This window comes from Opisthocomus hoazin, chromosome 5 (assembly GCF_030867145.1).
Source record: "Opisthocomus hoazin isolate bOpiHoa1 chromosome 5, bOpiHoa1.hap1, whole genome shotgun sequence".
Classification (NCBI taxonomy): Eukaryota; Metazoa; Chordata; class Aves; order Opisthocomiformes; family Opisthocomidae; genus Opisthocomus; species Opisthocomus hoazin.
In genome coordinates, this window is record NC_134418.1 from 21,818,335 (window position 1) to 21,830,579 (window position 12,245).

At 34.2% G+C, this 12,245-nt stretch overlaps 1 protein-coding gene across 3 annotated transcripts in view; it reads left to right on the forward strand.

Moving 5' to 3' along the window:
- TBC1D19 (TBC1 domain family member 19) overlaps window positions 1–12,245 on the forward strand; it is a 61,284-nt gene that overhangs the window by 19,067 nt on the left and 29,972 nt on the right. For 2 of the 3 annotated variants that reach the window (XM_075420666.1, XM_075420668.1), the window contains exons 5-11: window positions 2,262–2,336; window positions 3,283–3,346; window positions 4,245–4,291; window positions 6,299–6,409; window positions 7,291–7,363; window positions 8,138–8,206; window positions 10,666–10,778. In XM_075420666.1, the coding sequence (XP_075276781.1) occupies window positions 2,262–2,336; window positions 3,283–3,346; window positions 4,245–4,291; window positions 6,299–6,409; window positions 7,291–7,363; window positions 8,138–8,206; window positions 10,666–10,778 (552 nt within the window). The remainder of the gene's footprint in view (window positions 1–2,261; window positions 2,337–3,282; window positions 3,347–4,244; window positions 4,292–6,298; window positions 6,410–7,290; window positions 7,364–8,137; window positions 8,207–10,665; window positions 10,779–12,245) is intronic. The other variant, XM_075420667.1, reaches the window with a different exon arrangement.

Here is a 12,245-nt window from a genome sequence, read left to right on the forward strand (position 1 = left end):
ATTGTGGAAAGAACTGTAACTAATCCTGGCTAGTTTATGCAGTTGTGACATATTTCTGTTTAGTTTATTTGTTGTCCACCCAGTTTCATGTAACTGCAGTGAAAGTTTAGAAATTACTTTGCTACAGGATAAGATAAATCCGATCTGTAATAGACATGTTTGAAATGGTTATCAAATTGCAGTACTGCCTGCCTCAGTTTCAACTATTTTACTGAAGGTTATCTTTGTAACCATAGCAATCCCAGCAAAGTGTTTTCTTAGCGTTAAATTTCTTCATAAAATTAGAGGAATCCTCTTGGAAAATGTATTGTTCCCATCAATGAAATGACGTTATGAACTCTGCCTCTGGCTTTTGTCTCAGTCAAGGATTCTGCATTCTGTTTCTGCTCACTGCAGGTAACTCCGCTGTCCTGGGGAGAGGGGAGGGTGTCTTGCTTGGGGAGGCTGTGTAACCCTCACTTTTGCTTTGGCTTGGTTGCTTTTATTTGAGCATCTTTTACTGGGTGGAGTCTTGAAGGCTGAATTATGGCACAGTTTGAGTATCCAGAAGTGAGTTATTACTGACATGTTGCATCCCCAATGCACAAGTTAATCTCTGATTTGGCAGTTGTCAATCTCACCGAGAATATGGACCTCCATCGCTCTGTGGAAGGTGCTGGTTCTCAGTCTTGCAAAGCTCCCATCTCCCTCCTCTGTGCTGCTTTTGTAGGTTTTATATCTTGCAGCATATACATAGTATTTTTTTTTCTTTTTTCTTTCCCCCCTTAAATTTGATCTTGATGATTTTACTCTGTTTTTTAAATTGCTAGTAACACCTGTCTATTCTTTCTTTGTTTCCAGTTTCTTATCCTGTATGGCTCAGTAGCCTTCATGCTCTCTAACTTCTCATTTCTTCCAGCTACAAAACCCTACTTCTCAGCAAAATACAGGGTACTGTAAATGCTTTACACCACCTCTCCATGAGAGAGTAACCAGTTTGTGGCATGGTGTTGTGCAACTGCAGCAGTTGGAAGGCATTTGAATACGATAATATGGTTAAATAAAAATATTCTACAGAATATTATAAAAGAAATGCTGCAATTTGGAAAACATTCTTTACAGTTAATACTCAGATCTATTTTGTTTATGCAAGAGAAAGTGAAGGGATGGCTTGATTGTGAGAAGAAATATCTAGTGAAAGATAGCTGTTTCATTTGATGGAAAAAGTCATGAGAGGATCTCGTAAATGGAAGCTAAAATGAAACAATTATAGATAAGATATAATGTTTATTTTTTTCACAGAACACTTGAACATCTGCTCTTCCCTTCATTTCCTTCCAGTCTAATGAACTGTGGCCTCTTGCGGACAGAACTTTTAAGTTTGAGGAACATGAGGTTAGACAGTAACTAACTGTTGTAGAATTTGTGTCTAGAGCACATTACAAATAATAAATAGAGCTAAATGACATTAAGAGGAGTCTTTGCATTCATTTGATCGGTGCCTGACTTATCATCCACAGAAAAGTAAATTAAATATAAAACCCACCAGTGCTGCTGTAATCACAGAAGCAAAATCCTAAATCAGTTGACAAGGAAGTCAATACTAGTTGGCATTAACTTCAGAGGAATTATCCACAGATTAGGCGCCATATGGTAAGTTTAAAGTCTAATGCAATAGTCGGAGGAATCTGACTGCGCTTTAAGCTGTCCACTTCCTACTGAGGTATTATCTACTTCTGGTTTTCTCATTGATTAGATAACTATTTCCTGAGCATTGTTTTAGAAGAACTATTTTTTTGAGCGTTACAAAATACCAAATTTCTAACTTTTTTTTAACTTCTGCGAACATCTAGGATACCTTTTGTGGAGAAAGACTTTCACCCTCTTCAGGCCACAGAGTGGAGAAGGCATTCTCTGGATCCAGTTGATTGCCCTGCTTGTAATCATTTGAAAAAATTGTTAAATGTTGATATAAGGAAGCTTGATTATTAGGCATATATCAAAAATTAGTAATTGTGAAATAAATGCTTTTTGGAGATCTGAAATGTCAACAACTCATTTTTCTGGTTCTTTATTGTGATGTAAATGATGAAATCTGTTTTCTGTATTGTTTCTATTTAAATAAGCATGTGAGTATTCCGTTAATGTTTTTGTGGATGTCACTGAGTGACTCTTGCTATCGTTTCTTATATATGACTTTAAAAAGCTACTTGTTAGTACCTGATAAATGCAATTGGAGGAAAAATAATTTCCATGTAATTTATTTTTTGTGTGTGTTTTAGGGAAGCTGGGAGAAGCGAATTCTAAAAAGTCTAAACAGCATGTCTACAGAACTTAGTATCCCACTAGCGCAGAAGGTAATGTATGATTAACTTTCTGTTGCCAGACTGTCACTTTTTGGAAATTACATCTCGTCTTGCACATTTGTAACGTGGTGTTCATTTTATACATGATTATCAAGAGCTGCGAGGCTGGTATCCAAATAATTTTAATACAGAGTAATTTTCAGGGATAGTGTCAATGTATGCATCAGCGCAACTGGGGAGAAGATGAAATCTGTAGGTAGATCTTTCTCTTTGCTGTTGCAGTCGTTAGCCTCTTGAGGGAGCAGCATGGTAGAAAGCCAATTGCTACGGTCATTACTCTTAATAGAGCATTTTTATGTGCAGACTCAGCTGTGTAACTTCTAGTTGCATAGCCTGTGCACAATATAGATACACTTTGTGTGCTGAACTGCTACTTTAGCAGAGAGAGATACTGGTACATTGCTAATTTTGTCATTCATTCTGCTCTGATGTGTTTTGTTTTTTGTTAATTTAGAGGCTTTAATTTTAAAGATCATGGAACTGAGGAATAATATTGGAATGATTTGTTCTTTATCTTTTTCCTGTTGAGTATCTGTGACAGGTAGCAGAACCTCTATGGTTTGTCATATGAGATAAAGGATGCAGTTGTGTTTGCTTTTCATGACTGTGCCAGGGACAGGAATTTGATGATAAAGTCCAGCAGCTCTATGGAATGAGCAGCAAATCTTCAGTAATATGAAACTGACTACTAAATAGCCTAAAATTCATTAGTAAACACGTGAAACTATTTAATGGGCTCTTTTTTGCCTTGAACTGCAACTTGGACTTTCTGCAGTAGAATATACCTTTCAGGCTAGGGATAATTTGTAAGCAAAATAAGTTTGTGTTGCTAGTGCAATGGGGTTTTTAAAGTGTTACGTTAATTTATGTATTTGAAATAGGCATGGTTTTACTCATTCTGTTCAAAAAAGGAGAGTTACTTGCTTGTGCCTTTCAGAGGCCTGTAAGTGAACAGAAAGAACTGCTTAATAAATGGAATGAAATGGGAACTGATGAGCCAGGTAAGGTCAACTGAATTTATGTGCATTAAATTTTTGTACATAGAAGAATGGCATATACATGTTATTTATCAGTCAAAGATTAATGTAATCACTTCAAGGTAAATTGGTTTCAATCTTTTTTCTCATTGGTAATGTGTCATTATACATAAATAAATATTAATTTCATTATTACTTTGTTTCAAGTTATTGTACTAACTTTGAATCATCACTGAGAGAGAGATTATGGTATAATACTCCTCATTCCAGTGCTTTAGAGATTTATACAGCTAGGGTACAGCTCCTCTTAGTGTAAGCTCAGGCTAATAGAAAATGTTCAGAACTATGCATAATTAAGCTCAGACATTTTATTAAAAAAAGATAAAAATAACACTTGCACAGAATGCTCAGTCATACTACCCTTTGAGAGAGCAAGGCTAACTGCCTTAGTTCGTATCCAAGTTCCTTAAAAGACATGATTTTGCAAAGGTGCCGGTTTGTATCGCAGTACTACCTCTGCAATGACAAATACTTTTCATGGATTCTTTATGACTAGTCTCTATTTTTTATTTGACAGTAGTAAGTTTAATTCAACAATTTATGCTGTTAAAAAAAATCACACCCTCTTTTGAGTATCATCTTCTCATGTCTAAGAATGGTTCAGTCTAAAGACTTACACTGAAGAAGTAAAAAGCTTCCTGTGACTACTATTCATTTACTTGGGGTTTACAAAACTAAGGCACTAAAAGTAGTATAACCTTGGAGAATATCTGGTGGTTGTAGCTGTGATATCTCTGATAAGGTTATTTTAATCTTTGCTCTAATATGTTCTTGAAATTGCTAGATTGTGTTACAGGAATGGGAAAATAGCATTGGTTTTCATCTCTTGTTTTAACACAGCATCACTGAAATCTTATTTCAGATCTAAGTCTCTTCCGGCCTGTTTATGCACCTAAAGATTTTCTTGAGGTAAGCATTTATGAAACAATGACTTAGCGATTAACTTGCATCTACTATAGTCTTCTATGTGAAGTGGGAAAAATAATTATTAAGTGTAATTCAGACAATTTGTCCTTTACAGCAAGTGAAATTTGGCATGGTCTCTTTTTTTTTTAACTGCATTTTTAAATTGTACTTGTGGTAAACTTCTTCTCCAAAGAACAGTCAGTTTGGAGCTAACTTTTTTTCCTCTGAGAGCAATTCTCCAACTGATTTCATAAATTATTTTACATTTTACATGGCAATACACTAAGCCGATAACTTGCAGTATGTGAAGCTGATAGACTGTTCGGTGGTAGATAGCAGACCTGTATGCAGTCAAAATTGTAGGTCATCTATGAAGACTGTGAAAAATCAAACATGAAACAGAACTGTGTGGAATTTAGAGGCTTCTGTCTGTATCAGACCAAACCACTAAAAAATGGTGACTGCTGAATCTTTAAAGTCAGAAATTACATTATTGCTCATCATTTTATATGGTTCGAGCGCAGAACATCTTAATAAAACAGAACTTGCTTTACCAGCTGTGCCTAGAATAGGCATAGACGATGGACAATAAACATTGTTGATGACAGTGAACTTAATGGTGACACAGTAGGAGATTTTGGATTAAAATTTAATTGAAAATAAAATTTTAAAAGTCAGCATCTGTGTATCTTGTGAGTTGTACAGGAAACAAATCGTCTAGAGCGTGATGACAATGTCGAATTGTACGATAAAGATGGCCTCCTAATTTACTGAATAAAACTTAGAAGTCCAGTACTGAAGTATCAGTCAGAATTAATGTCTTAATATTTCGATGTGATTCAGTGGAAGTTTCGGGGAATGTCTTTTGTTGTGGTAGAGGAGGTTTATAGTATTTCTGACTTAAACGTAAATTGTTTCATGGTTATGAATTGTGAATCCATCAATAAACTTTCTACCCATTTTATTACATTTCTGAAGAGCTCCACTTGTTCAGTTAGTGATAATATGGGAAATTTTTAATTTATTCTGTTTTCTATCACTGTACTAACAGCCAAGTTGTGTGTGTAGTCTTGAATCTGTAAACAAATCCATCTTAATTTTAGCCTTATCCAGTGACCCTCAAGGTCACTCTTTCTTGCTTTTTATACTGTTTTCTTTCCAGAGTTTTCAGTTTCTTAGATTAATCTGTTAACTTACAAATCTGGCAGTGAGTTTATATGGTATTGGAATACTTACAAGACTGAGAATTGTGGAGGTAGGTTGTTCTGTAAGAATTTCATAAGAGCTGGAAACTCAGAAGGAATCCTTGCCAGCTCAACATTATAATACCAAAATCTATACCCATGGATTAACAGTATGTAAGAGACATAAATTCCTTTATAGATCAAAGTTACTTATCTTGATATTATGATTCCTTGTCTCTTGAATTTTATCCTTACTTTAGGTTGTAAATTCTGTATTTTTTTCTTAAATGAAAGAAGATATTTTGGTGTATTCTTGTTTAGTAAGAAAGGTGTATTGTTGTTTAGTAAGAAATTAGTAGCAAATTGTGTAGCACTTTGATTGAAAGCTACATAGGATTGCTAGTGTAAGAATATGGATAAAAAATTATTTCAGAAAAAAGTAATATTGAAGAATATCCTGGATATTGTAGCCATCAGAAATATACTTTTGGCATTCGAATGGTTTTGATGAGGAAGTGAATTTTAGTCAAGATATTCCTATGTAGCAAGCACTTAATCCCATATATCAAAAATTATTTCTGCTTTTTTATTTCATAGTTTGAGCTTACTTTTGAAAGTAGAATATGTTTGCTTTGTTAAAACTTTGGATCCTTTTTCATTCTGAAAATGTTGAGATAGAATTTGATAATTTGGGCCTATGTCTGTGATAGTTGCATGAAATGGTTTTATGCTGAACGTAGTGTTTGTAAGACTGATGACGTTAAGAAGAGTTCTGAATTTAAATTTCTGAATATATGCAAGGAATGACTGAGCTACCATTTTTAAGGTGCTGATGAATCTTCGAAACCCAAATTATGAAAATGGAGAACAGCCTAGTTTCAGAAATCATCTGGGACTAATTCAGGTTCCTCTAAAAGTTAAAGATATTCCAGAATTGGTAAGTATATTTCTTTTCTTACAGGAGGTTTCTGTAAGAATTATTTTGCCTTGCTAATGAAGAAGATTCTAAACAATAAGGAATAATGTTAATATCATGATAAGTTTCTCCTTTTGAAAGTGAAAACAATCTAAATATATAGTTAAAACACAGAGCATAAAGAAGTTTTATGAAATGATGTTTTTAATGAAAAGTAAAACATAAACAGTAAAATATCTGCCAGTAGGGAAGTTTTTATTTTATGCCACACAGTTTTGATTTGTGCCAAAAGTATACTTCTATCCATGTTGTTCGCTTATTATTTTTTTTCTGAAGAAAAACAAAAAAGAAAAGAAAACTTTAAACAAGTAGTTTATCTTAATTCTTCAGTTTTATTGGCTTCTGTACAAGATCAGTAACCTGACAATAAGTTAGCTTCTAATTTTCTTCTCAAAGTAGTTTTAAATCCCTTTATTGTCAGATTTTGTCAAATGTCAGATATTGTCAAATGTAAGGAAGTGCATGGGTAAATAGGAGAGCTCTTGATAATGCTTCACTGATACGGCTCTTGAGGATTTTATGCTAGTAGAAAAACTTGCACCTGGGTTGGGAAAGAGCTGGGAACTGGAAATCCTTAACCTGATCTTTCATTCACCACTTTATTACATCCATGTGTAGCTCATAGTTGACATGAAAGCTGGGACCTGTAACTAAAACTAGAGTAAGAATTGATGTGAGTCGACTTCTTTTTAAAAACCTGAGCTCGTATTTCATATATTGGCATTTAAAAGAACTTTGTTTGGTTCAGAAAAAAATTGCATTAAGCCTTTCAGAGGAAATCTCTAGTGATTTAGAGAATTAAACATTGTTAATTACTGTTTTATGGTTTTGTTTCCTTTCAGAAAGAAGATTTCAGTGAACTAGGCTTAAATATAGGACAGCTGGGTATTGATGATTCATCACAAGTGCCTCCTGGTTAGCTAATCCTGTGCTTCAGTCATTTAAATAGGACACTAATGAGTTGAATACTTTGCAATTAACAAGTAATTTGTGTATTTTTTTTGCATAATAAACCATAAATACTGGTTCTGTAACTATGATTGTAGTGATTTTCTTAGTAAAATGTAGCAAATAATAGAAAACATTGCAAATATGAAGGGTCAGATTTGGAGAATATTTAAAATCATCACCATAAGTTGAAAGTATGTTAATTTCAGTGTGTTTGAACACTTCAGGATCTAGAGAACAAAATTGCTTGTCTCCAAAAATACAGAAAATATCAGTAAACAAACAGATAGGCATATATACAAACATCTTTTAAATAACTATCTGTAAGAAAAGATTACAGAAAATATCCATATATTGATATTCAGTAGCTTAAATAGTACATAATTTCTGTTGTTTTTCTATGTACATATTCCTGTAGCAAGAGGTTTTTAAATGGTCTTTCCATATAAAAGTGGAAAACACTGTAGTATCAAGTGATTTTTCTTTTTAGATGGAAACTTACCTAATTGGAAGTGTAGGCTCATGTAGTATAGTGCTGTTTTGGTATTTGTGTCCTTCAGACAAGAAAAAAATTCTGTAGTATTATTTCTTTTTAGTTTTTGAAAAAGAACATTGATGCTGATGCAGGTTAATTTTTAGTGACATTAGTAGTAAAAATCAGCTGAATGTAGTGGTGTGTATATAATATATAAAAATAAAATACATTACTAGCTGGCTTTTCTGCCATTCTTTATTTTCTAGAGTTCTTTGAAAATGAACATGTACGTGTTGGACAGAAAGGTATGGATCTGTTTTCGTCTGTAATAAACTGTGAGTAGTTAGGAATGCATTTAGTAAATTTCTATCTCAATTACATGTACCTCTTAGAATTTTAAGAATTTAGACAGGCTAACACAAAGCATTGTCAGTAATACCATTATAATTTTGTCAGAGACAGAGAGTAATACCGTTGTAATTTAGACAGAGACAGAAGAGCAGACATTTGCAGTCTACCAGTGGCTACCAGATAAACAGCTCCACAGATTTTTCATTAAAAACGAAATAGGAAGCATAGAGACATAACTTTTTGGTGGTAACTTAACTTATGCCACTACTGAATTTCATTTAAAAATCAATAGACTCTGGACTCCCTTCTCTGCACACACAGTTCTCATTAGTGTAACGGGATTTACACCTGTGCGTCAGAGTAGAGTCTTTTTAATGGTTATTTGCAATTGCAGAACTTGCTAAATGTTACAATATTTAGCCACTATGGAAAATTCACTCTTTTACTCTGTGTACTGCTTTTTGTGAAGAAGATCTAAGGGTTTTTCTGTAGATGAAGAAATAGCCTAGAAAAGAAATGGAAAGATAAAATAAATAGTTATTTACTAACTCAAGGTTGCTTGTAGAAGAAACATACGGAATGTATGAAATCCGTCAATATTTGCTCCTTCCTGTCTCGTGATTCCTGCTAAACATTATCACCTTCAAACTGAAAAATAGAGTGGATACCATCCCCAAAGTCCTCCATCCCTTTTTCTTGTTGCAGTAACAAACCAGTGACCTTTCTTTCTCGCTTCACCTTTTGTGGTCCTCTTTCTATCCCTCATCATCTGTTTTCTGATCCAAGAGCAACTCATTAGGATACTGTCCATCTCTCTATTCTTTTCCTGTTGTTCCAAATAAATTCCCCATCCGGAATTCCTGAGCCAGTCATTCAACTCTACAATTCAATTCGTACTCCTCATCTCTTTTCTGTGTAGAGCAGCCTCTATTACAGAGATTGTCTTAGCTTTTCCTATATGCAAAGACAGAAAATTTTGTAAAAATGTAAGTGAAGAGTCTTGACCATAAACTGAAATCTCAGTTCATTCAATGGGAATCCTACTGCATACTCTGTTGGGTGTTGATTATGACTTTGGTTGCCACTGATGTATTGATTTTGCTTCTATATTAAATGTATTGCCAAGTCTGAGGAAATTTTTGTTGTATTTAGTAAAACCCAACTTGTGTATAGCAAAACTAATTTATAATATTTTTTGTCTCAGTAAGAAACAATACAGTAAACACTCTGACACTGAGATGAATCACAGTCTTTTTTTAAAGTTTTGTGGGGAGTGTAGGAATGTTTTTTCTTTTTGCCCTTTTAGTTTAGGAAAAAAGGATCATGCTCCATCTGTGCTAGAGCTCTGCAGGTTAAACAGAAAATTGACAGACTGATCTATTCAGTATTTAAGAAGAGAGGGAAGGAGAAGAGGGATCAATGAAATAGATTTATAATTCCAAACCTCATCCTTCTAAGTCATGTTGGGGCAGGTACCGTGAATATTGAATTTAGTGAAATTTAGAAAAGCAAGTTGTTTCTGAGACACTTCAGAAAAATCAGAGGATACGGATTTGGAAACTTCTGAGTACCAGCAGAACAGCTATCTAACGTCTGGGTAATCTCATAGAAATATTCTCCCAACTTTCTCTCTGTTGTGAAAGACATCTGAGGTGTGGGGGTACAGTTAATCACTTAACCTCGATGGAGTTCGATGGGATAGCTAAAGATGTGTGTCTTTCAAGTGTATGGATTTGAGTAAGGAATGAGATAATCTGCTGTAAGGTTTGTACAGTACTGTATTCAGGATGAGGCCCTTGTGACAAAGTAGCCTAAAGCTTCACAACAATGACGCATCTAGGCAAACCTGTCAACAGTAGAGTTTTTGTTTTATGTCAATCTGAACAAAAACCAATATATTTTGAGAAGGAAAGTCTTTATCCTCCAGAGTGTGTATACCAAAAATGAGAGAACATGACAGTACACTCTGAAATGGAAAATTCTTTCTCTACAGTTATCTGTGAAGATACTCGTGTAGTTAACGTAAAAATAGGGGAGACACAAAAAACAAGAATGAGTGGCTATCTCCTATTTGAACTGAGATACCACTCATAGTTAAATAGGATAATTTTGTGGTTATATATGACTGCTTGTTCCGCTTGATGCCAGCCTACTAGCTGCAACTAGCTTTGATATAGATACACACTAAGAGGATACGTGCTAAGTGCTGTTTTATGACTGAAGGCAGTACAGCCTTGCTTATTCGTATCAATTGCCTTGTTTCCAAGGGAACTACTTCAAAATTGCTTTGTGGAAACTAGACCTTTTAGATATTTTCCAATTACCTAATGCTTGCAGCATGGTAAACCAGTTTGTAAAGTTAAAAATTTTAAGTACTTGATAATTTGATAAACTTTTGAAATCTTAAACTACATCAATGCACTACCTGCCTTGTTTCTTACAGTTTTAGTAGAGCAAGATAGTGCTGCAGCTCAACAATATGTTCGACAGGGATGTCCAACAGCGCTCCGAGCTGATCTGTGGGCCCTCATTCTCAATATTTCTAATCAGCCAGAGGTAAGAAGCAAAGTGAGAATAAAATAAGAAGACTAGGTGAAAACACAAAAGTGAAAGCATGTATCTTCTAATGATCTTTTTCCAAAATAGAAATGCTCTACTGAGTTGTCACAGAAACAGATAAACATTTTATGAGAAATATACAGATGTATGTAAAAAAACTCCATGTTGTGGTGAAGTCTTTTAGGCTCTTCCCTGGTAAGCAAAATACTGTAGAACAAACTATTAATTGATCTGGCTGGCTCCAGAGGTTTTATAACGTGGTGACTTTTTCAGAAGGGAACTTTTGTCCTCGAAAGAGCACTGAACCTCTCTTGTCTTTGCTGAGTTTTATGAAAGGATGATATGCTATTCCCTTTTCCTGGCTGTTTGAACCTGTCATCATGTTCATGTACATACCTTGTAAAGTGCTTTATATATTGTTGTGTATACTTTACATATGTACAATCAGAAAGGCATAAAGAGGAACTAGTAAGATGTGGATTGTTTTCATACTCCCTTGTACAGCAGCAGTTTTTCATAGTACCTTATATTTGACTCCAGTGCTTCACAGTGAAATCTTTTGCAGTATCTGAAGACATGCTATAGTCAATATATCTAATATACCATAAATAGTTCAGTCCCTATTTAAATCTTTGCAGAATTGTGAATACTTTTATGCAAGGCTTTTATTGCAATACAAAAACCCATGCATACATGTAAGTTTGTTCATAAATGTGAGAATTGTACGGTATCTCATGTCCATTGAGGATATAGCCATTTTCTTGTAATACTGGCGCGTTTATTGGTGACTACATAGTACAATCGTAAGATCTTGCCCTTAAAAAATAATGTAAATCTTGTTCATTGACAGCTTACCTAAGGAGCTGAAGTTACTTGGTCTGGTATTAGAATTACTTCGTTTATTCCTTTTTGAAAAAATAAAATAGGATTTTGTTTCTAGTAAATAAAAGATTGAATCTTCTGTAGAAGAAAGAGCTATTGAAATAATAATGTAATATTGTACATCTTAAGATGCACAACACTAGATTTAAGTTGTTGTAAATTATCAAGACAGTTTGAATTTTAGAAGCCTTTATGAAAGCAGGACTACTAATGGTGTGAAATTAATGTTGGTTACATTGCATCTATTTATGTTCTTTTAAATGCTGCATGCTTTAAGAGGATTTTTATCTTAGTCTGGAAGATGAAATAATTGCATAAAAGAGCCAGATATTCTGTTTTGATGACTGAAAGTCAAGATAATAATCAAAAAAATGATAAAACATTTCAGTTTATGTTAATGTAAAACATGAGTTGCTATGGAAGTAGATACTTTTAAAATCCGTTTCCTGAAATCCACATGGGCAATTTTCAACAGTTACCTTGTTTAAAGAGGAAAGACAGGGACCTGTTGGAATGGATCGGAGGAGGGCTGCAAAAATGGTCAGAGAGCTGGAACACCTCTGCTATGATGAAAGGCTGAGA